The sequence below is a fragment of the Rutidosis leptorrhynchoides genome, chromosome 6, assembly GCF_046630445.1.
Source record: "Rutidosis leptorrhynchoides isolate AG116_Rl617_1_P2 chromosome 6, CSIRO_AGI_Rlap_v1, whole genome shotgun sequence".
Classification (NCBI taxonomy): Eukaryota; Viridiplantae; Streptophyta; class Magnoliopsida; order Asterales; family Asteraceae; genus Rutidosis; species Rutidosis leptorrhynchoides.
In genome coordinates this window covers 327,272,120-327,298,336 of record NC_092338.1, presented here as the reverse complement: position 1 = coordinate 327,298,336, position 26,217 = coordinate 327,272,120, and the positions used below count along the sequence as shown (strand labels likewise).

Sequence of the window (26,217 nt, the reverse complement as noted above, 5' to 3'; positions counted from 1 at the left end):
TATGTACAGCCGCGAGTTGTTGAGGTAACTCAAGTCGGTAAGCTACTGGTCCGACACGATCAATAATCTTGAATGGTCCAATATACCTTGGATTTAATTTCCCTCGTTTACCAAATCGAACAACGCCTTTCCAAGGTGAAACTTTAAGCATGACCATCTCTCCAATTTCAAATTCTATATCTTTTCTTTTAATGTCAGCGTAGCTCTTTTGTCGACTTTGGGCGGTTTTCAACCGTTGTTGAATTTGGATGATCTTCTCGGTAGTTTCTTGTATAATCTCCGGACCCGTAATCTGTCTATCCCCCACTTCACTCCAACAAATCGGAGACCTGCACTTTCTACCATAAAGTGCTTCAAACGGCGCCATCTCAATGCTTGAATGGTAGCTGTTGTTGTAGGAAAATTCTGCTAACGGTAGATGTCGATCCCAACTGTTTCCGAAATCAATAACACATGCTCGTAGCATGTCTTCAAGCGTTTGTATCGTCCTTTCGCTCTGCCCATCAGTTTGTGGATGATAGGCAGTACTCATGTCTAGACGAGTTCCTAATGCTTGCTGTAATGTCTGCCAGAATCTTGAAATAAATCTGCCATCCCTATCAGAGATAATAGAGATTGGTATTCCATGTCTGGAGACGACTTCCTTCAAATACAGTCGTGCTAACTTCTCCATCTTGTCATCTTCTCTTATTGGTAGGAAGTGTGCGGATTTGGTGAGACGATCAACTATTACCCAAATAGTATCAAAACCACTTGCAGTCCTTGGCAATTTAGTGATGAAATCCATGGTAATGTTTTCCCATTTCCATTCCGGGATTTCGGGTTGTTGAAGTAGACCTGATGGTTTCTGATGCTCAGCTTTGACCTTAGAACACGTCAAACATTCTCCTACGTATTTAGCAACATCGGCTTTCATACCCGGCCACCAAAAATGTTTCTTGAGATCCTTGTACATCTTCCCCGTTCCAGGATGTATTGAGTATCTGGTTTTATGAGCTTCTCTAAGTACCATTTCTCTCATATCTCCAAATTTTGGTACCCAAATCCTTTCAGCCCTATACCGGGTTCCGTCTTCCCGAATATTAAGATGCTTCTCCGATCCTTTGGGTATTTCATCCTTTAAATTTCCCTCTTTTAAAACTCCTTGTTGTGCCTCCTTTATTTGAGTAGTAATGTTATTATGAATCATTATATTCATAGATTTTACTCGAATGGGTTCTCTGTCCTTCCTGCTCAAGGAATCAGCTACCACATTTGCCTTCCCCGGGTGGTAACGAATCTCAAAGTCGTAATCATTCAATAATTCAATCCACCTACGCTGCCTCATATTCAGTTGTTTCTGATTAAATATGTGTTGAAGACTTTTGTGGTCGGTATATATAATACTTTTGACCCCATATAAGTAGTGCCTCCAAGTCTTTAATGCAAAAACAACCGCGCCTAATTCCAAATCATGCGTCGTATAATTTTTTTCGTGAATCTTCAATTGTCTAGACGCATAAGCAATCACCTTCGTTCGTTGCATTAATACACAACCGAGACCTTGCTTTGATGCGTCACAATAAATCACAAAATCATCATTCCCTTCAGGCAATGACAATATAGGTGCCGTAGTTAGCTTTTTCTTCAATAACTGAAACGCTTTCTCTTGTTCATCATTCCATTCAAATTTCTTCCCTTTATGCGTTAATGCAGTCAAGGGTTTTGCTATTCTGGAAAAGTCTTGGATGAACCTTCTGTAGTAACCAGCTAGTCCTAAAAACTGGCGTATGTGTTTCGGAGTTTTCGGGGTTTCCCACTTTTCAACAGTTTCTATCTTTGCCGGATCCACCTTAATACCTTCTTTGTTCACTATGTGACCGAGGAATTGAACTTCTTCCAACCAAAATGCACACTTTGAAAACTTAGCGTACAATTCTTCCTTCCTCAATACTTCTAACACCTTTCTCAAATGTTCACCGTGTTCTTGGTCATTCTTTGAGTAAATAAGTATGTCATCATTGAAAACAATGACAAACTTGTCAAGGTATGGTCCACACACTCGGTTCATAAGGTCCATGAACACAGCTGGTGCATTAGTTAAACCAAACGGCATGACCATAAACTCGTAATGACCGTAACGTGTTCTGAAAGCAGTCTTTGGAATATCATCTTCTTTCACCCGCATTTGATGATACCCGGAACGTAAGTCAATCTTTGAATAAACAGACGAGCCTTGTAGTTGATCAAATAAGTCGTCGATTCTCGGTAGTGGGTAGCGGTTCTTGATGGTAAGTTTGTTCAACTCTCGGTAGTCGATACACAACCTGAATGTACCATCTTTCTTCTTGACAAACAAAATAGGAGCTCCCCACGGTGATGTGCTTGGTCGAATGAAACCACGCTCTAAAAGTTCTTGTAATTGGCTTTGAAGTTCCTTCATCTCGCTGGGTGTGAGTCTGTAAGGAGCACGAGCTATTGGTGCAGCTCCTGGTACAAGATCTATTTGAAATTCAACGGATCGATGTGGGGGTAATCCCGGTAATTCTTTCGGAAATACATCGGGAAATTCTTTTGCAATGGGAACATCATTGATGCTCTTTTCTTCAGTTTGTACTTTCTCGACGTGTGCTAGAACAGCATAGCAACCTTTTCTTATTAGTTTTTGTGCCTTCAAATTACTAATAAGATGTAGCTTCGTGTTGCCCTTTTCTCCGTACACCATTAAGGGTTTTCCTTTTTCTCGTATAATGCGAATTGCATTTTTGTAACAAACGATCTCTGCTTTCACTTCTTTCAACCAGTCCATACCGATTATCACATCAAAACTCCCTAACTCTACTGGTATCAAATCAATCTTAAATGTTTCGCTAACTAGTTTAATTTCTCGATTCCGACATATATTATCTGGTGAAATTAATTTACCATTTGCTAATTCGAGTAAAAATTTACTATCCAAAGGCGTCAATGGACAACTTTATTTAGCACAAAAATCTCTACTCATATAGCTTCTATCCGCACCCGAATCAAATAAAACGTAAGCAGATTTATTGTCAATAAGAAACGTACCCGTAACAAGCTCCGGGTCTTCCTGTGCCTCTGCCGCATTAATATTGAAAACTCTTCCGCGGCCTTGTCCATTCGTGTTCTCCTGGTTCGGGCAATTTCTAATAATGTGGCCCGGTTTTCCACATTTATAACAAACTACATTGGCATAACTTGCTCCGACACTACTTCCTCCGCCATTACTCGTTCTGACACCATTTGTTCCTTTCGTTCTATTAACCCCTGGTCCGTAGACCTTACACTTCGCCGCGCTATGACCATTTCTTTTACACTTGTTGCAAAATTTGGTGCAGAACCCCGAGTGATACTTTTCACACCTTTGGCATAGCTCCTTCTGATTGTTGTTGTTGTTGCAGTTATTATTGTTGTTGGGATGATTATTGTAGTTGTTGTTGTTGTTGTTGTTGTTGTTGTTGTTGTTGTTGTTGGGCCGTTTGTTGTAGTTGCGATTGATGTTGCGATTGTTGGGATAATTGTTGCGATTATTGTTGTAATTGCTGTTGTTGTTGTATTGGTGATTCTTATCACCGTTTTCTTCCCACTTTCTTTTGACTTGCTTCACATTGGCCTCTTCAGCAGTCTGTTCTTTAATTCTTTCTTCAATCTGGTTCACTAGTTTGTGAGCCATTCTACATGCCTGTTGTATGGAGGCGGGCTCGTGTGAACTTATATCTTCTTGGATTCTTTCCGGTAATCCTTTCACAAACGCGTCGATCTTCTCTTCCTCATCTTCGAATGCTCCCGGACACAATAGGCACAATTCTGTGAATCGTCTTTCGTACGTGGTAATATTAAATCCTTGGGTTCGTAACCCTCTAAGTTCTGTCTTGAGCTTATTGACCTCGGTTCTGGGACGGTACTTCTCGTTCATCAAGTGCTTGAATGCTGACCACGGTAGTTCGTACGCATCGTCTTGTCCCACTTGCTCTAGATAGGTATTCCACCATGTTAACGCAGAACCTGTGAAGGTATGCGTAGCGTACTTCACTTTGTCCTCTTCAGTACACTTACTTATGGCAAACACCGATTCGACCTTTTCGGTCCACCGTTTCAATCCGATCGGTCCTTCGGTTCCATCAAATTCCAAAGGTTTGCAGGCAGTGAATTCTTTGTAGGTGCATCCTACACGATTTCCTGTACTGCTAGATCCAAGGTTATTATTGGTATGTAGCGCAGCCTGTACTGCGGCTATGTTTGAAGCTAGAAAAGTACGGAATTCCTCTTCATTCATATTCACGGTGTGTCGAGTAGTCGGTGCCATTTCCTTCAAAATAGTCAAATGGAACAAGTTAATCATACAGAATATTAAGAGTAGTTAATAGTATTTCGTAGCATAATATGAACTCATTTATAAAAGCTTTTTCTTCATATTAGCGTTTTATAAGTTTAAATTCGGGTAGTACCTACCCGTTAAGTTCATACTTAGTAGCTAATATACAATTCAACTACTACAATTCTATATGAAAAACTGATTATAATAATATTTCGCGTTCAAACTTTTACACAATATTTTACAAACTTACAATACCGCTTATTTTACATATAGCATGAAATATAGCACACAATAAATTTGATACAAGATGGTTGTGAAGATAATTCTCGCTAGTACACAAGTCGTTCAGCAAAGGCAATAAAGACACGTAATTCATACGTCCAGAAACAAGTCATGCATTCTGGTTTTACTAGGATTACTTCCCATCCTTGGTCTTGTGGAACATAACCGTTATGGCCGTTGATAAGACAGTGTGTTGTAACGTCGTCAAAGGGACGAGGGTTACGTAATGTCCAACAGTCCCGTAACAATCTAAAAACCTCATTTCTTACCCCAATTACCGACTCCGTCACTTGTGGGAACGTTTTGTTTAATAGTTGTAGCCCAATGTTCTTGTTCTCACTTTGGTGAGAAGCGAACATTACTAATCCGTAAGCATAACATGCTTCTTTATGTTGCATGTTAGCCGCTTTTTCTAAATCACGAAGTCCAATATTCAGATATATTGAGTCAAAATAATTTCTTAACCCATTGCGTAAAATAGTATTTGGGTTCCCCGCAATATATGCGTCAAAGTAAACACATCGTAACTTATGGATTTCCCAATGTGATATCCCCCATCTTTCGAACGAAACCCTTTTATAAACCAAGGCATTCTTGGAACGTTCTTCGAATGTCTTACAAACTGATCTCGCCTTAAATAGTTGTGCCGAAGAATTCTGACCGACTCTAGACAAGATTTCATCAATCATGTCTCCGGGTAGGTCTCTTAAAATATTGGGTTGTCTATCCATTTTGTGTTTTTATACTGTAAAATAGACAAGAGTTAGATTCATAAAAAAAATACTTATTAATACAAGCAATTTTTACATATATCATAAAGCATAAGCACACTATATTACATATATTACACCACACGAATACAACTATCTTATTCCGACTCGCTTGTTTCTTCTTCTTCGGTTTTGGTTCGTTTTGCCAAGTTTCTAGGGATATATGATGTTCCCCTAATACGAGCCGTAATTTTCCACATTGGTTTAGAAAAACCTGGTGGTTTAGAGGTTCCCGGGTCATTGTTACAACTTAAGGACTTCGGGGGTTGACGATACATATAAAGTTTATCGGGGTTGGAATTAGATTTCTCTATTTTTATGCCCTTTCCCTTATTATTTTCTTTTGCCTTTTTAAATTCAGTTGGGGTAATTTCTATAACATCATCGGAATTCTCGTCGGAATCCGATTCATCGGAGAATTGGTAATCCTCCCAATATTTTGCTTCCTTGGCGAAAACACCATTGACCATAATTAACCTTGGTCGGTTGGTTGAGGATTTTCTTTTACTTAACCGTTTTATTATTTCCCCCACCGGTTCTATTTCTTCATCTGGTTCCGATTCTCTTCTGGTTCCGATTCTTCTTCCGGTTCCGACTCTTCTTCCGGTTCCTCTTCGGGAACTTGTGAATCAGTCCATGAATCATTCCAATTTACATTTGACTCTTCATTATTATTAGGTGAGTCAATGGGACTTGTTCTAGAGGTAGACATCTATCACATAATATCAAACGCGTTAAGAGATTAATATATCACATAATATTCACATGTTAAAAATATATAGTTTCCAACAAAATTTGTTAAGCAATCATTTTTCAAGTAAACACGGTCGAAGTCCAGACTCACTAATGCATCCTAACAAACTCGATAAGACACACTAATGCAAAATTCTGGTTCTCTAAGACCAACGCTCTGATACCAACTGAAATGTCCCGTTCTTATTGATTAAAAACGTTCCATATTAATTGATTTCGTTGCGAGGTTTTGACCTCTATATGAGACGTTTTTCAAAGACTGCATTCATTTTAAAACAAACCATAACCTTTATTTCATCAATAAAGGTTTAAAAAGCTTTTACGTAGATTATCAAATAATGATAATCTAAAATATCCTGTTTACACACGACCATTACATAATGGTTTACAATACAAATATGTTACAACAAAATAAGTTTCTTGAATGCAGTTTTTACACAATATCATACAAGCATGGACTCCAAATCTCGTCCTTATTTAAGTATGCTACAGCGGAAGCTCTTAATAATCACCTGAGAATAAACATGCTTAAAACGTCAACAAAAATGTTGGTGAGTTATAGGTTTAACCTATATATATCAAATCGTAACAATAGACCACAAGATTTCATATTTCAATACACATCCCATACATAGAGATAAAAATCATTCATATGGTGAACACCTGGTAACCGACATTAACAAGATGCATATTTAAGAATATCCCCATCATTCCGGGACACCCTTCGGATATGATATAAATTTCGAAGTACTAAAGCATCCGGTACTTTGGATGGGGTTTGTTAGGCCCAATAGATCTATCTTTAGGATTCGCATCAATTAGGGTGTCTGTTCCCTAATTCTTAGATTACCAGACTTAATAAAAAGGGGCATATTCGATTTCGATAATTCAACCATAGAATGTAGTTTCACGTACTTGTGTCTATTTTGTAAATCATTTATAAAACCTGCATGTATTCTCATCCCAAAAATATTAGATTTTAAAAGTGGGACTATAACTCACTTTCACAGATTTTTACTTCGTCGGGAAGTAAGACTTGCCCACTGGTTGATTCACGAACCTATAACAATATATACATATATATCAAAGTATGTTCAAAATATATTTACAACACTTTTAATATATTTTGATATTTTAAGTTTATTAAGTCAGCTGTCCTCGTTAGTAACCTACAACTAGTTGTCCACAGTTAGATATACAGAAATAAATCGATAAATATTATCTTGAATCAATCCACAACCCAGTGTATACGTATCTCAGTATTGATCACAACTCAAACTATATATATTTTGGAATCAACCTCAACCCTGTATAGCTAACTCCAACATTCACATATAGAGTGTCTATGGTTGTTCCGAAATATATATAGATGTGTCGACATGATAGGTCGAAACATTGTATACGTGTCTATGGTATCTCAAGATTACATAATATACAATACAAGTTGATTAAGTTATGGTTGGAATAGATTTGTTACCAATTTTCACGTAGCTAAAATGAGAAAAATTATCCAATCTTGTTTTACCCATAACTTCTTCATTTTAAATCCGTTTTGAGTGAATCAAATTGCTATGGTTTCACATTGAACTCTATTTTATGAATCTAAACATAAAAGTATAGGTTTATAGTTAGAAAAATAAGTTACAAGTCGTTTTTGTAAAGGTAGTCATTTCAGTCGAAAGAACGACGTCTAGATGACCATTTTAGAAAACATACTTCCACTTTGAGTTTAACCATAATTTTTGGATATAGTTTCATGTTCATAATAAAAATCATTTTCTCAGAATAACAACTTTTAAATCAAAGTTTATCATAGTTTTTAATTAACTAACCCAAAACAGCCCGCGGTGTTACTACGAAGGCGTAAATCCGGTTTTACGGTGTTTTTCGTGTTTCCAGGTTTTAAATCATTAAGTTAGCATATCATATAGATATAGAACATGTGTTTAGTTGATTTTAAAAGTCAAGTTAGAAGGATTAACTTTTGTTTGCGAACAAGTTTAGAATTAACTAAACTATGTTCTAGTGATTACAAGTTTAAACCTTCGAATAAGATAGCTTTATATGTATGAATCGAATGATGTTATGAACATCATTACTACCTTAAGTTCCTTGGATAAACCTACTGGAAAAGAGAAAAATGGATCTAGCTTCAACGGATCCTTGGATGGCTCGAAGTTCTTGAAGCAGAATCATGACACGAAAACAAGTTCAAGTAAGATCATCACTTGAAATAAGATTGTTATAGTTATAGAAATTGAACCAAAGTTTGAATATGATTATTACCTTGTATTAGAATGATAACCTACTGTAAGAAATAAAGATTTCTTGAGGTTGGATGATCACCTTACAAGATTGGAAGTGAGCTAGCAAACTTGAAAGTATTCTTGATTTTATGTAACTAGAACTTGTAAAATATATGAAGAACACTTAGAACTTGAAGATAGAACTTGAGAGAGATCAATTAGATGAAGAAAATTGAAGAATGAAAGTGTTTGTAGGTGTTTTTGGTCGTTGGTGTATGGATTAGATATAAAGGATATGTAATTTTGTTTTCATGTAAATAAGTCATGAATGATTACTCATATTTTTGTAATTTTATGAGATATTTCATGCTAGTTGCCAAATGATGGTTCCCACATGTGTTAGGTGAATCACATGGGCTGCTAAGAGCTGATCATTGGAGTATATATACCAATAGTACATACATCTAAAAGCTGTGTATTGTACGAGTACGAATACGGGTGCATACGAGTAGAATTGTTGATGAAACTGAACGAGGATGTAATTGTAAGCATTTTTGTTAAGTAGAAGTATTTTGATAAGTGTCTTGAAGTCTTTCAAAAGTGTATGAATACATATTAAAACACTACATGTATATACATTTTAACTGAGTCGTTAAGTCATCGTTAGTCGTTACATGTAAATGTTGTTTTGAAACCTTTAGGTTAACGATCTTGTTGAATGTTGTTAACCCATTGTTTATTATAACAAATGAGATGTTAAATTATTATATTATCATGATATTATGATATATAATATATCTTAGTATGATGTATATACAGTTAAATGTCGTTACAACGATAATCGTTACATATATGTCTCGTTTCGAAATCATTAAGTTAGTAGTCTTATTTTTACATATGTATTTCATTATTAATACACTTAATAATATATTTACTTATCATTTAACATAATTAACCAAGTGTATCAATATCTTAATATGATTCATATGTACCTAGTAAGACGTTGTTATAACGATAATCGTTATATATATCGTTTTCGAGTTTCTTAAATTAATAGTCTCATTTTTATGTATATAACTCATTGTTAAAATACCTAATGAGATACATACTTATAATAAAAACATGTTAACTATATATATAACCATATATATGTCATCGTATAGTTTTTACAAGTTTTAACGTTCGTGAATCACCGGTCAACTTGGGTGGTCAATTGTCTATATGAAACATATTTCAATTAATCAAGTCTTAACAAGTTTGATTGCTTAACATGTTGGAAACATTTAATCATGTAAATATCAATATCAATTAATATATATAAACATGGAAAAGTTCGGGTCACTACAAGTAGCGCTAGTATTTAACGAGTGTTTAATACTTCGTAAACATACGCACTTTCCAAGTGTACTTTCAGGGGGTATAAACGTTAAGTCAGTTACCAAGTGCCCACGGTTAACATATACTTTATCATACTGTTTTGAAACGCTCTTTGTAGCACTGAAATCTCGTGACCTACCTTACATACTGTTATACTTAAACTATAGCTCACCAACCTTTGTGTTGACGTTTTTAAGCATGTTTTTCTCAGGTGCTTAAGGTTGCTTCCGCTGTGTACTAGTCTTGCTGTAGACACCCGCTGCTTTAGAGATGTCACTGCATGAACTACTTTATCTTGTATTCGAACTTAATTACTTTTAAAACTATGACTTGTAATGACCATTGGGGTCACGTACATTATTAACGGCTTCTGTTCATTGAAGCATACTTTTGGTTATTAAACATTGATGTTGGTTAAGACATCACCTTTTATCATGAATGCAAACGTATTTTGAAATAGCATATAGTGTTTGACCTTGTAATGATCCTGTTGTTGATGATTCGTACACGATGGTTTTGTACGGGGCGTCACATTTGGTATCAGAGCATTGGTTGTAGGGAATTAGGTTGCATTAGTGAGTCTAAGACCGACCCGATTAGGATTCACTAATAGGACTAATCTACAACTTGCTAGTTTACTTTTTTCCGCTGAAATTACTGCATGCTGCTGCTTACTTTTACTGCTATATGCCATATGCTATTACATGATTTCACTACTGCATGCTACTATCTGCTTTCGATTGCATGATACTTGTCGTTATTGCCATGCTACTTACTGCTATACCTGATTTAGACTGTTGGCCTAATACGTGCTTGCTTTATGACTTACTGATATGGAAAATTTATTTTTCCTTGTTCAGATGTTAGATATTCCACCTGCTATCGTTTTGGGCAGTTCAGACACTTCAGCCACTACACCTGCCACTATTGCTGATCCACCGATCCCGTTACCCACCAGTGATCCCGGTGCCTCGTCTTCTGGAGCTAGCAGTCATGCACCTGCCCTAGTGGCTACTTCTGACGCAGCCCAGGACCCTCCGGAGATTCCAGCTCCATCTGCCCCCGGACCCTCGGTGTCACAGCCCCGCTCCGGTGAGATTGTGATTCCCGCGGAATTCGGGGAAGGTCCATTCCGTAACCGGTATCGCCATTGGTGCCGACGCGCCCCTGATGGACGTCTCATTCCTATCGGACCCGCCCGTTACTGACAGATGATAGCCGCCCAAGGAGGGCAGCCTGTGCAGTCACCACCACATGATTCGGACGACCCATCATCCACTGATTCTTCATCCGATAACTCATCCACAGACGACTCGAGTGACGATGACTCCGATGAGGAGGACCCTGATGCACCTGTACAGCCACCCTCCACCTCGCCGAAAAAGCAGTATCGCTTTGACCGTACTATTATTCCGGGGATCAACGGAGGACGAGCATTCACTGATGCATTTGGTCGGCGTCGTAGGGTTACTGCCCGTAAGCTTCTTGTGCCGTACCCTGTCGACCCACTTGTGCGTAAAGCACCCCATTACGTACTGACTATTTCTGGGGCCGGACCATCTACATCTGCACCACCAGAACCACCCGCACCGACTGCACCACCTGCCCCACCCACTCCCTCTGTCGAGGAACTGATGAGGGAGGTGGAGATCCTCCGTGCTCGGGTAACTGAGCTCGAGGACCAGATGTCTCATGTATTGGATATCCTACACCCACCTTCACCGTAGGGCTTTTGTATTTAGATTTTATTATGTAATCTAGTTGTAGTTTTATGTTTCACTTATGTATTGTACGAACTTATACAGATGTATGCAACTTATTATTAATGAATGGAACTTTGCGTTATTTAATTCTTGCACGATGTTCTATTTACGTTACTATATGATTCTGTGGTATTTGTACCTGGATTTCATTACTTAATAACATGTAATGTTTTGATTCCATGTTGGTTACTATATACTGTATTATTACTATTTGCATACTGGATTTTGACTTGAGTCAAAATTTTTGTTTAGAACACCATGGCCAACGGACGATCAACACCTACCACCGCCCAAATCGAGGAGATGATTGCCGAAAGGGTAGCCGCAGCCATTGCAGAAATGCAACCCCAAGCTCCACCACCACCGCCACCGGTTATTCAACCCATTCGTAATGGGTGCACGTACAAGGAGTTTCAGAGCTGCAAACCTCACAACTTCAGTGGAACAGAGGGGCCGGTTGGTCTCACTAGATGGTTCGAGAAACTTGAATTTGTGTTCCGAGTCAGCAACTATTCAGAGGAGAATAAAACCAAGTTTGCTTCATGCACGCTGTCTGATGGCGCACTAACGTGGTGGAACAAGTGGGCTCAAGCAAAAGGTATCGATGAGGCCTTTGCTACTCCATGGGAGGAGTTCAAAGGGGCCCTGATTGAGGAGTATTGCCCTAGGACCGAAATCCAGAGGATGGAAATAGAATTTATGCAGTTAAAGGCCGTTGGGAGCGACCTTGATAGCTACAACCGGAGATTTATGGAACTAGCCCTGATGTGTCCTACCATGGTTACACCGGAGTTCAAACGAATGGAAAGGTACTTTTGGGGACTTCCTAAGAGCATTAAGGGAAACGTCACCTCGTCCAAGCCACCTAATGTCCCAGAGCCATTGCGCATCGCATACTTTAATGAATCAAATCATCATCGATGAACTGGAGAAGTCTAAGTCTGAAGCGGGTACTAGTGAGAAGCGCAAATGGGATAACAACAGGGGAAGAACCTATGATCAAAACCCGGTGAAGCGACCTGAGGGTTTTAAAGGAAACAACAATGGTGGGAACTCAAACCCGAACTACAAAAGAACCTTACCACAATGCAAGCGGTGCTACAAGCACCATACTGGGTATTGTAACGTTGTTTGCGAAAAGTGTCAACGGACTGGACATATCGGTAAAGACTGCAAGGTCACCACCCTGAACGGGAAGTCAAACACCAATGGACCGAAAAAGTGCTACGAATACGGACAGACGGGCCATTTTAGAAATGCATGCCCCAACAAAAGAAAAGACGGTGGACCACCGCGAGGTAGAGCTTTCAACGTTAATGCAAGGGATGCACGCGAGAATTCCGACTTGGTGACAGGTATATTCACTATCAACAATCTATTAGCTTCTGTCTTATTTGATACTGGTACCGATAGAATTTATGTATGTAGACGTTTTTACGATAAGATTAATTGGTCGTTAGTCCCGTTAAAAGAGAGTATGCTTGTCGAGGTCGCCAATGGAAAACTGGAGAAGGTTGACCATATTAGTCGAGGAGCTATTATCAACATAGCTGGTGCAGATTTCGAAATTGATTTGATACCCATCAAACTGAGAAGTTTTGACGTGATCGTTGGTATGGATTGGTTGACCAAGATAAGGGACGATATTATCTGTGGAGATAAAGCTCTTCGTATACCACAAGGAGATGGTGAGCCACTGATCATCTACGGAGAGAGATGTACCTTGAAGCTGAACCTCATTAGTTGCGTGAAAGTGCAAAAGATCATGAAGAAGGGACGTCTTGCTGTCCTAGCGCATGTGAAAATGGTAGAAACCGAGGTGAAGAATGTGAACGACGTTCAAATTATGAACGAATTTTCCGATGTCTTCCCTGAAGAATTGCCTGGATTACCGCCGCCGAGAGCAGTAGAGTTTCAGATCGACTTAGTGCCAGGAGCTGCACCTGTAGCTCGCGCACCTTATAGACTCGCACCTTCCGAGATGCAAGAATTATAGAGTCAACTACAAGAGCTGTTAGACCGTGGATTTATCCAACCAAGTTTCTCGCCTTGGGGCGCACCTGTTCTGTTTGTGAAGAAGAAGGATGAATCCTTCCGTATGTGTATCGACTACCATGAACTCAACAAATTGACGATTAAGAATCGGTATCCTCTTCCCCGCATTGACGATCTTTTTGATCAACTACAAGGATCGAGTGTCTACTCAAAGATCGATTTGCGATTCGGTTATCACCAGTTGAGGGTGAAGGAAAGTGACGTGATGAAAACTGCATTCAGGACCCGTTATGGTCATTATGAGTTTCTCGTGATACCATTCGGTTTGACAAATGCACCTGCCATGTTCATGGACCTCATGAATCGTGTCTGCAAGCCGTACTTGGATAAGTTTTTTATCGTCTTCATAGATGATATCCTCATCTACTCTAAGAGCGAAGAAGATCATGAGCAACACCTCCGACTAGTACTTGAACTCTTGAGACAAGAGCAGCTTTACGCCAAATTCTCCGAGTGTGAATTTTGGTTGAAGGAAGTTCAATTTATGGGTCATGTTGTGAGCGACCAGGGTATCAAAGTTGATCCCGCCAAGATTGAAGCTATCAGCTAGTGGAAGACCCCCACTACTCCGATGCATATTCGCCAATTCCTAGGTCTCGTCAGTTACTACCGAAGGTTTATTGAAGGATTTTCTCTGATCGCGCGTCCTTTGATCGCGCTGACTCACAAGGGCAAGAAGTTCATTTGGTAACCCGCACATGAATCAGCATTCCAAACTTTGAAGAAGAAGTTAACCACCATACCTATCTTATCTCTCCCTGAAGGTAGTGACGATTTCGTCGTTTATTGTGATGCATCGAAAAGTGGTTTTGGTTGTGTATTGATGCAACGATCAAAGGTTATTGCCTATGCTTCCCATCAATTGAAGATTCACGAGCGGAACTACACTACTCACGATCTCGAACTTGGAGCCGTTGTCTTTGCGCTCAAATTGTGGAGACACTATCTTTATGGAACTAAGAGCACTATCTTCACCTATCACAAGAGTCTCCAGCACATATTTGATCAAAAGCAATTGAATATGAGACAGCATCGATGGATCGAGACGCTAAATGACTATGATTGTGAACTTCGCTATCATCCTGGAAAGGCCAATGTTGTAGCTGACGCTTTAAGCCGAAAGGAGAGGATGGCACCTCTTCGTGTTAGGGCTCTGAACATCACCATCCATTCGAACCTTAACAGCCAGATCAGAGTAGCCTAAGATGAGGCTCTCAAGGAGGAGAATATATCTCATGAACATTTGAACATACTTGTCTCTCGATTCGAGGTTAGGGAGTCTGGACTCCGATGTTATGCCGGAAGAATTTAGGTACCTCTTTATGGAGATCTACGGAACCTTATACTTGATGAAGCACACAAATCGAGATATTCGATTCATCCTGGAGCGAGCAAAATGTACCACGATCTTAAGGAACAGTATTGGTGGCCGAATCTTAAGAAGGACGTTGCAACTTATGTTAGTAAGTGTTTGACTTGCTCGAAAGTTAAGGCCGAGCATCAGAGGCCTTCTGGATTACTTCAACAACCAGAAATCCCACAATGGAAGTGGGAACAGATAACAATGGATTTCATCACCAAGCTACCAAAGACGGTGGGCGGGTACAATACCATTTGGGTTATTGTTGACCACCTTACTAAATCTGCACAATTCTTAGCGATGAAGGAGACGGATACGATGGAGATACTTGCTCAGTTATACATCAAAGAGGTTGTATCTCGTCATGGTGTACCTTTATCGATCATCTCAGATCGCGATCCCCGTTTTGCTTCTAGATTTTGGCGTTCTTGACAAGAAGCCATGAGAACCCGTCTCGACATGAGTACTGCTTATCACCCACAGACTGACGGGCAAAGTGAATGAACGATTTAGACATTGGAAGACATGTTGCGTGCATGTGTCATTGATTTCGGAAAGGCCTGGGAAAGGCATTTGCCACTCGCCAAATTTTCTTACAACAACAGTTATCACTCTAGCATTAATGCCGCACCTTTTGAAGCGTTGTATGGCCGCAAGTGCCGATCTCCTATTTGTTGGGCCGAAGTAGGCGAAAAGCAAATTACCGGACCCGAGGTAGTCCATGAAACAACGGAGAAGATTGCTCAGATTCAAGCGAGACTTAAGACTGCCCGCGATCGTCAAAAGAGTTATGCCGATCTTAAACGTAAAGACTTTGAATTTAACGTTGGTGACCGTGTAATGTTGAAGGTTGCACCTTGGAAAGGTGTGATTCGCTTTGGAAAACGTGGAAAGTTAAACCCACGATACATTGGTCCTTTCGAAATCTTGGAACGTGTTAGACCCGTTGCTTACCATTTGGATCTTCCAGCTCAATTGTGCTCAGTTCATCCTACCTTCCACGTGTCAAACTTGAAGAAGTGTCTTGCTGCACCAGAACTTATCATACCACTTGAAGAACTTACAATTGACGACAAACTCCACTTTGTGGAAGAGCCTGTTGAAATTATAGACCGTGAGGTCAAGACTTTGAAACGCAACAAGATTTCGATCGTCCGAGTACAGTGGAATGCCAAACGAGGACCTGAGTTTACCTGGGAGCGAGAGGATCAAATGATGCGGAAGTATCCTCACCTTTTCCCGACTCCTCCATCTACCTCAACTTAAAATTTCGGGACGAAATTTTCTTTAACAGGTGGGTAATGTAACGACCTTGGATTTTCCAACGTTTATTTATTAATAATTGTTATTATTAATTCTTGTGATTTATTGAATGTATGTTATTACATTTACTTGTTAGTTTGATTGATCATACTTGACTTTGGATGCCCGAAACGTCTTTGTGACACACATACATTATACGAATAATATTTTTGAATATTATTTACATTCATGATTAAGTTTTATTAATCATTTTGATTAACTATGGATATTAGTTAATTACTTGGGCTTTAATTGGATTTACTTTTTAATTAATGGAACATGGGCCTTTATTAGTGATTAGTGGGCTTGGAAGCCCACCCTACATCTTATATGGACTTATTTAGCCCAACACATGTAAGTATTACTCTTAAGATGGAACTAGATGGATTTAGTCACTTATGGAATCTAGTTACCATTTACTTGCACCATCTTCCAACACCATGCACCCTAGTAACCACCTTTTAAGACTTTTACATGCAATAACCTTGTGGACTTCTCCCCCTTCCCTTTTTTTTCTGATGACCGTCGACTTCAATGGGTGAGAGGGAGTTCAAAATTCTTTTTTTTTGTATTACTTAGTCACTTGCTTTCACTAGTATCATTTCACTCTTACACACACATACTTACACACTCAATTTTCTCTCATTTCTTTCTCTTATTCTTTCTAAATATTGTAAGTAACTTGAAGACTTTTCTCTCTTCTTTTCTTTGTAAGAACCGATTCATATACATCTTCATCATCATCTTTGCTTGTTTGAATACTTGTCTTTAATTATTGTTACTTGTTGTTAGTTATTTACTTACATGTTACTAAGAATCAAACTTTATAGTTAGATTCTTCATATCATCTTGTATTAACAAGAACAAACAAGAACATAAACTTTCTAGTTATGTTCTACATTTATTGTTTTAAAGGATTAAAGTTCATAAGTTAAAACCATACTTGAAGTTCATGAAGTAAACTTAAAGTTTACTTTCTAAAGATCAAGACTTAGGCTTGAATCTTTAAAAGTATGAAACCCATGAACTTATTATTTGTTTACTTAGTTTATTTTCTCATATTATGCACTTTAAATTCATGATTGTTGGTTTAAATGGTCAAGTGTTACTAGTTAACTTTGATCTCATTAATCTTGAACTAAAAGTTAACTTGAAAGTTCAAGAACATGTAAGTAAGCTTTCTTTAATTATGACTTTGTACACTTCTGATAGATCTAGACTTTTGGGTCTAGGATCTTCAAGATCTAACTAAGAACCATGTTCTACAACTTAAGATCTTGATTTCATAAGTTTACTTTCAAGTTTGGAACTTATTATTAGTTTTAAAGTTCATGTATGTGTTAGATCTAAGACCTTGATGTAACTTTGGTTCATCAAACTTCATACAACTCTTAAGTGACTTGTGCTACATGTCTTAGACTTACACTTGTGTCATAATAGTCAAAACTTGGTTAATATTACTTTTATAGTTCATGTATGTGTCGGATCTAAGACTTTGATGTAACTTTGGTTCATCGAACTACATACAATACTTAAATGAGTTGTGCTACATGTCTTAGACTTACACAAGTGCTATGATGGTGAAACCTTGGTTAATATGATGCAAACACATCAACAAGTTGTACACTTGAAGCTATATGCATCAAGGATGAGAACCGTGATAAGCATCGAGTACCAAGAACCACCGGAACCTACTGTTTTACTGTTTCTGTGTCTGACCCGTATGACCTGGGCTACTGTAAATATGATTTTCAGATAGCTCTGTTCGTGTATATAACTTTTCATTTAGGACTCGTCTTAATCCGAGTTATGGTTTAGGGTTTATGGCCCTCCGATCGTCACTATGTCCTTTTAACGTTGTCTGAAAATTCTGACCTACTCGCACTTAGACCGTCGTCACGGTCAAACGAAGATGATTTTGCTTCTGGGATTTTTACCACATCTAAAGGACTCATATACGGAGCCATGGCCACTTGTCTCACCTTATTTCAATAGGTATAGAGGCCGTGGTGACTGATCCAAGTCAGCCTTTGTTTTAAACTCTTTTTTAGAACGAAACTTACTTTACACCTTTTGTTTAATGATGAATGATTATGACCCTTAAGACCTTATTTACATACTTTTAATCCTATTCAGACGACTTACTGACTTTGTACTATTTGACTTAGGTTGAGAACTTTCCGGACCTACGTACTTGCTTATTTCCCGACTCGACTTTACCGCTACTTATTCATTGTGAGTTATAGCATCCCTTTTTACTTTAACTATTTTGGGAACTGATAATACATGCACATTTTACGTTTTACATACTAGGCACGAGTACTTAAACTTATATATGTGTGGGTTATACAACGGCATAAACATTCCCTTTAGCTCGGTAACGTTTAGTCATTGGTTTTTGAACCGGTGAACGCGAATCTTAGATATGGATCCATAGGGTTTGACACCCCCACTCTGGCTAGTAGCGCTAGCATTTAACGAGTGTTTAATACTTCGTAAACATACGCACTTGCCAAGTGTACTTTCAGGGGGTATAAACGTTAAGTTAGTTACCAAGTGCCCACGGTTAACATATACTTTATCATACTGTTTTGAAACGCTCTTTGTAACACTGAAATCTCGTGGCCTACCTTACATACTGTTATACTTAAACTATAGCTCACCAACCTTTGTGTTGACATTTTTAAGCATGTTTTTCTCAGGTGCTTAAGGTTGCTTCCGCTGTGTACTAGTCTTGCTGTAGACACCCGCTGCTTTAGAGATGTCACTGCATGAACTACTTTATCTTGCATTCGAACTTAATTACTTTTGAAACTATGACTTGTAACGACCATTGGGGTCACGTACATTATTAACGGCTTCTGTTCATTGAAGCATACTTTTGGTTATTAAACATTGATGTTGGTTAAGACGTCACCTTTTATCATGAATGCAACCGTATTTTGAAATAGCATATAGTGTTTGACCTTGTAATGATCCTGTTGTTGATGATTCGTACACGATGGTTTTGTACGGGGCGTCACAGATGAATTGCTCCATATATATGCTTTTCATTAATCACCATATGTGCTTTTTCATTAATCACCATATGCTCTTTTCATCATATATCCTTTTCACCATATGCACTTTTAATCATATGCGATGTGCTTTTCATCATATGCACTTTTCATCATATGCGCTTTTAATCATATGCGCTGCGCTTTTCATCATATGCGCTTTTCATCATATGCACCTTTTATCATATGCACTTTTAATCATATATCCTTTTCACCATATGCGCTTTAAATCATATGCGCTGTGCTTTTCATCATATGCACTTTTCATCATATGCGCTGCGCTTTTCATCATATGCGCTTTTCATCATATGCGCTTTTTATCATATGCTCTGCGCTTTTCATCATATGCGCTTTTTGGTGCTACATAGATATTTCCCATTTTCGGTTATCATTAACTGATAATCATATCCATTATGATATATATCAAAGAAACTTAACAAATTTCTCTTTGATTTGGGAGAAAACAAGGCATTGTTTATCATAAAATCCGTACCATTTGGTAATATGAATTTTTGTCTTTTCCGTTCCTTATATCAAGTTTGCAAGACCTGATATAGTATTTATAATTCCTTCATTTGATTTAAATCAATGAAATATTTCTTAGATTTGATCATAGGGTGTATGTTACCACTATCTGCAATACATAGGTCTTTACCATTTAATTGATGTTGTATTTCAGCAGAATTCATACTAAAACTTCAAATAAGATAAGCAAATAATGAGTTATATTTCAGCAAGATAATCAAGTTATATTACCTGCAAACAAGTTACAATCTGAAGTATATAAAAGATGACACTTAATAAACATATGCGATATGGTCTAAAACCATTTATTTATGAGTGATACATAACAAGCTAGGCATCTTAGAAAATTCAAACCATTCAAGTCTCAAGGTAGCTCAGGGTTTATTTAATCAAGATTTTTCAATAGATTCACTCTCGTTTTCTTTTCTTTTGGGACTTATTTGTAGAGCTAAACAAGATGTTCATGTATTCAAGAAATACTAGACTGATGATCCACATTACCAGATCATTAATAAGAATCTCTGGGATTCTTATAAAAGCGTCTACTAACATCTTCAATTTTATTATTTCATGGATCACCATTATTTCTTGATAATTAATATCGTATCTATCTTTGAGTATTTTTCATAATACACTTGGATCTTCGATCATATAATATGTAGATTCTAAGGACTCGTCAATATGTTTGCTAAGAAAAATACTTGCTATTGCTTTCTCTTGTTCGGAACAATTGTTATTTTCATTCAGGGTTTCTAAAATACCGATTGATTCGAGATGTTTTTCTACATTCATAACCCATGTTAAGTAGTTGTTCCCACTTGATTCTAAAGGAGCAAATTTAAGCCTTTTTCAAATTCAACATTTTCTATTATCAAAAGATGAACAACATAAATCATAATCATACTCAACTTCTATTCATAGACAAATAATAAAATGAAATTAGAATCATTTTAAATTCATAAGTAGCAAACAACAGAATAATGGCATGATTACAAATGATAAAACCACAAGAGCAGGATAGAATATAGGTTCACCCCGTGGTATATTAGCAATAATGATGATAGTTAGTATGACCAATACAATAGGAAAAATCATTCTTGTGTGAATCATCTTTACAAAAAAAAAAAACTTTTTGAGAGTGGTAATCTGAGAAAATGAAGATTGATTTGTGAAAATGTGAAAACGAAGATGTTTATTTTATATTTGAAAAATATAGTCGTTGTAACGTCGTCAGTTGACGTTAACAACCATTATGTATATATGACCGTTGTAACGTCGTTAGTTGACGTTAACGACTGTTATGTACTCATTGTATTAATAATAATTTTAATAAAAGAATTTTATTAGTACACATACGATTACTATAAATACATTTAGTATAAATACATTTAGTATAAATACGAAGATTAAGAGAATAAACATATTATACATAAATAATAAATTTTAAGAATAAACATTAGTATGCATGAAATAAATAATGATTAATTGCATAAGTAATCATAAATGTTAGATAACATAAATATAAATGTTAGTGAAGTTAAAAAAAGTTAAATTACATAAATATAATTCAGGCGGTATAACCGACCATATATAACTTAAATAACATAAATATAAATGTTAGTGAAGTTAATAAAAGTTAGATTACAGAAATATAATTTTACTTATGATAATAATATTTACCTTACTAATAAATAATCGAAGATATCGTTAAAGAATTTCTTACCTTGATTAGTGACTTGTGCTTGCTTAGATAAACCTTGATTATACGGAGCACTTCGTGCTGATAACGTGTTATAATTAAGTTGTATTTAACAACTTTTAGTATACTAATCTAACTACAAATTTCTTATAACATAAGAATAGAATATATATGAGAGAAAGGAGAGAATACTTCTTGAAAGTATATTAGAATGGTGCAAGTGTTTTAGCTTGCAATACATGGCTATTTATACTACAAACAAAGCTACTCAATATTGACTAAGTATTGATACAAAATTGATTATCCACATATAAATAATATTATCATTATTATAACAATAGTAGATATATTAGAGTATTAGACTGATCGATGTTTTAATAATGATAGGTGATACTCACACACTAGTTTTTGATCCATACACACTTTTTACAATAAAACTTACAATTATATCCTTAGATTTATCTTGGAACTTGAACCTCTATTATTGTAAATAAGAAAATAATAGTCAATTAGGTGTGTATGGATCAATATTGAGTGTGTGAGTATCGTCTCCCTTCAATAATAAGATGCTACTGGAAGTGGCAGAATTAGGACTTTTTTCATCGAGGGAAAAAAAATTTAAAATCGTAAAAAAAAAATTGGACAAATTATGGAGGTTTTAGGGAAAAAATTTGAGGTTTTTATGCAAATTATGAAGGTTTTTAGGCAAAATTTGAAGGTTTTGAGGCAAAAGTTGGAAATTTTTGGACAAAATTTGAAAGTTTTGAAGCAAAATATGTAGGCATGGGGCAAAAAAAAAATTCACTGGAGTCAAAGTCGCAAAACTAAAAAAAAAATTTATACTGAAAAAAAATTCACTGTTAACCCTAGCTACATGTTAGACCATATATAAAGCGGCGTCAAAATAGAAATCTGACGCCCAAAAAACTGACGTGTCATGTGATTTGACGCCCCTGACGCCGTTAACCCTGATGCCCCCTCACGTCCTGGGGGCGTCACTTAAAAAATTGACAGAAAAAAATAGGCGTCAGATGTGTATGGACCAATCAGATTTTAACATTAATATTTATATATTATTAATTAATATATTTTATACTCAACTATCAATAATAATTACCACATCACTCATCACAAATTTAACACTCCTATTAAAACTTCACTTATTGACATTCCACATCATCAAAAAGTACATCACATGTCTGTGACGTTATAGGCAGGGTAATGGTCTTAGTGTAATATACACAAAATTAAAATAAATGAAATTTCATATTGCAGATTTCACAATATCAATTTCTAATTGTACCATCCAAATTCCAGCTTATGCGTTTAACAATTAACACCAATGTTTCATTCATGCCAAAACGTAACTGTGTGACACCCACCCTTTTCCGCCAACTATTTTTACCTGCTTCAATATTTGGCACATTAAATTCACAGTTTAAAATTTCGTAAACTTTTAACGACTTGCCTTATATTCGGAACAAGACAAAATAATCAGAAATGTTGGATACAAAATATCATACAGAACAAGAAATCGAAATAACCCAACAATACTAATCCAACCGAAATTATTTGGAATTGATCCGTTAAACATCACTTTTATTCCTTAAGCCACATGACATTTTGAAGTTAGCCGGACACAACATCGTTGCATAATGTACTTATACATTATCGGTATGCTTGGTGATGAGCGGATCACTGCTCGACATCATCATGTCCCTACAATATTTAAAAAAAAAAAAAAAAGGAAAAATCACTCCGATTCAATTCTACCCAAATCAGAAATGTATATGTCACAGTTGGAGATAGTAGTTATTATCTTCGATGCTAATATTTTTTTCGATGCTAATTACCTGTTACGTTGGTTGAAAAGTATTAGATAAATAGGTTGTGAATCTGATAGCTTGAATAATTGTCGCAGTACGTACACACACAGAGTGATGCTGCAAAAGAGTTAACAGTAATAATATCAATAAATCACAATATGTAATTAAAATATATTTGCAATTATTCAAATGAAGTTAGGAGTATGATCAGAACTTAACCACTACTTTTTTATTAAGTAAATTTGTTGAGAATTTAATTTATTAAGGCTAGAGGCCGGTGTCTTCGAGCATAGGCAAGATAGGTAACCGCTTAGAGCTCAAAAATTTAGAATGACTCAAAATTTTAAATATGTAAATGTTTTTCTCAATATTTATTTAATTAAATCAGATAAAAATTATCAATTAAAGTTAAAATGTCTTGATTTTAATAGTTAAATACAATGTAAGTAAATAAATAGATAAATTGAAGTGTTATTTTTTTATGCGTCGTAAAAAAATTTAACCTATATATGAACCCATTTTTATTTTTATTAAGGCAAGTACCATGAGAGTGAAATAGTGACATATAATTCATACAAATGCTTACCTGTTAAAACATACAAGTAGAAGTATCCATATGGCAGAACTTAACCAACTTGACTCTTTATATGCAATCCACACGTGAAATGAATATTTAAAATGCTCTACCACTACTTTTTTTTTTTTTTTTTTTTTTTTTTTTTTTGTACATAATTAACCCTGAAAATATTGATGAACGGGACGTGCCGAGAATACCACAGCGTGGACATTCATGTCAATAACTGCCGTAATGAAACACCTGTGAAAACTTACTAACGTCAAATTTATGTTCAGGTGATTGGCGTCCTATTACTATTAACAGTACTTTTTTTTTTTTTTTTTAGCTACTATTAGTAGTACTTGCAATTAAAAGAAGGTAAGTAAAGATTGAATTTACTGTGTGAGTAGTGTGCGTAGTTCCAGATGAAAAGGCATTCCATCAATGATCAACGCACTTATTAGTAGTGTTAGCATGGTACATGCTAGTGCAACAACCATTACTATTGACGTTAAAAAAACATAAGGCCGTCGTCCTTTGTGTTGTCCACTGCCATCCCTAAACAATAGTATAGTATATATATTTATACAAAAAGAACTAGAATTAGAATTTGAATTAGAATTATAACTAGAAGGATATATAGCTTAGCATATTTGTTGATGATCAGATACGTTGTTACAGGTGTTTTTAGTTCTTTGTGTTTTTTCGCTAACGCGTAATATATTGGATCGGTCATAGATTCTTCAGGTGACAACTTGAACAACTGTATAACGATGTATCCACATGTTGCAAAACTGTAGAAAATAAATGACAAATAATAATAAATCGTATAACGTATAATAACAGGAACCCATCAGCAAAAAATGTGATTACGGAATCAACAAAAAAGAAATTAAAATTGATTACCTTCCAGTCCCAGTTATTAAAAACGCATAAACAATTGTTTTGATCCAGCTAGACTCCTTGTAGAAAAACCAAGCCTAAACATTACTTACACATGAGTCCAATATTATTGTGTAAAAGTAAACAACAAATATTTAAGAAATAAAATTGGGATATTATTCATAGTTAATTTCATACCGTTATGAAAACAGTATCTACAACAACATGCGTTCCTGTTAGTTTCATCCACCTGCAACAAACTTATTAGATACCAAATCGGGCTCTTAATTAATAATATATACTAATATATAAATTTATATATATATATATATATTCTAATTAATTAAGCGTCAAATTTACCAAGCCCTTGGGTAGAAACAAGATGCGTACAGATCACTGGCGACTGACCAGACAATTGTAACTGCCATTATACATGTCAATACGACAAACACCGTCTTCAATTTTACAAACATTGACGTTGGCGTAGCCATTATCGCACTAATTAACTTGTATGAGTTTGGAGAAACAGACTTGTTGAAATGTACTTAAAACGATACATTTAGCGAGTAGCTAGGGGACTAGTCACCCTTAACTATTGAAGTGTATTTCGTATTCCAGTGTGTTTGTTTTGAAAATAAATATAGTTGAGCGGTAGATTGTGATCAAGAGTTGAAGTTTGTGGCAGATTAGGTGTGGTGAAGGAGATAGACATTTGTCATATTTTTGGTCCGTTAACTAATTATACACTTCCTTTTAACCCCTTAATAATTAAAATAATTAATAGTATGCCCAATTATTCTCTCGCTCCCATATAACTTTTATCCAAGAAAAATCACGCAATTTTTTAAAAAACTGATTGTTAGGCCGGATGCAATGATCCGTTAGACACAACCACCGCCGTCCGTTAAACGTTAACAGCCACCATCAGCAAACCGTTAAATGGCTCGTTAGTGGACCCTGCAACGAGCCTAACGGCTGGATTAGTGGGCCCCACCTTTTTTTTCTTCAAACGGCTAGTTTCCTTTTTTTTTCTTTTTCTTTTTTCCAACCCATTTCATATATATATATATATATATATATATATATATATATATATATATATATATATATATATATATATATATATATATATATATATATATATATACCATTAACTTAACCAAAATCATATCATTTCACTCTCAAATTATCTCACACATACATTTTTCACTCTCAATTTTTACACAAAAATGGTTATCACAAACACGGTTACGTTCAAGGTTCACTGCGGCGGGTTGTTTTCCGATGACATGCACCGATACGACAGTGGGAGGGTCGATACCTTAGATGTGGCGGTTACCGGCCTTTACGTTAGCTATTTGTTCGATCATTTGAGGCGAACCGCTGATTGCAACGAGGTTTCACATTTTGCATACTGGAATGACGAAAAGAAGGTCTTCGAGTGGCT

At 36.4% G+C, this 26,217-nt stretch overlaps 1 protein-coding gene across 1 annotated transcript; it reads right to left on the bottom strand.

Annotated features, from left to right (window-relative positions):
* Positions 1-22,988: 22,988 nt before the first annotated feature.
* Positions 22,989-25,375, bottom strand: LOC139851330 (uncharacterized). Its single transcript, XM_071840346.1, has 9 exons — positions 25,131-25,375; positions 24,969-25,020; positions 24,795-24,868; positions 24,560-24,682; positions 24,288-24,446; positions 24,098-24,149; positions 23,919-23,992; positions 23,360-23,449; positions 22,989-23,225 (listed from the first exon to the last, which is right to left on the bottom strand). The coding sequence occupies exons 1-9, from the start codon at positions 25,259-25,261 to the stop codon at positions 23,168-23,170; spliced, it is 813 nt and encodes a 270-aa protein (XP_071696447.1). The 5' UTR covers positions 25,262-25,375; the 3' UTR covers positions 22,989-23,167.
* Positions 25,376-26,217: the final 842 nt, after the last annotated feature.

Bases quoted from the DNA above. Each gene is read 5' to 3' on its own strand.
- LOC139851330 (XM_071840346.1), bottom strand. From the start codon at position 25,261: ATGGCTACGCCAACGTCAATGTTTGTAAAATTGAAGACGGTGTTTGTC. The intron at 24,447-24,559 runs GTATCTGATCAT...ACTATTGTTTAG, and splicing joins CTAAAAACACCTGTAACAAC to GGATGGCAGTGGACAACACA. The intron at 24,150-24,287 runs GTAAATTCAATC...AAGTTTTCACAG, and splicing joins CTACGCACACTACTCACACA to GTGTTTCATTACGGCAGTTA.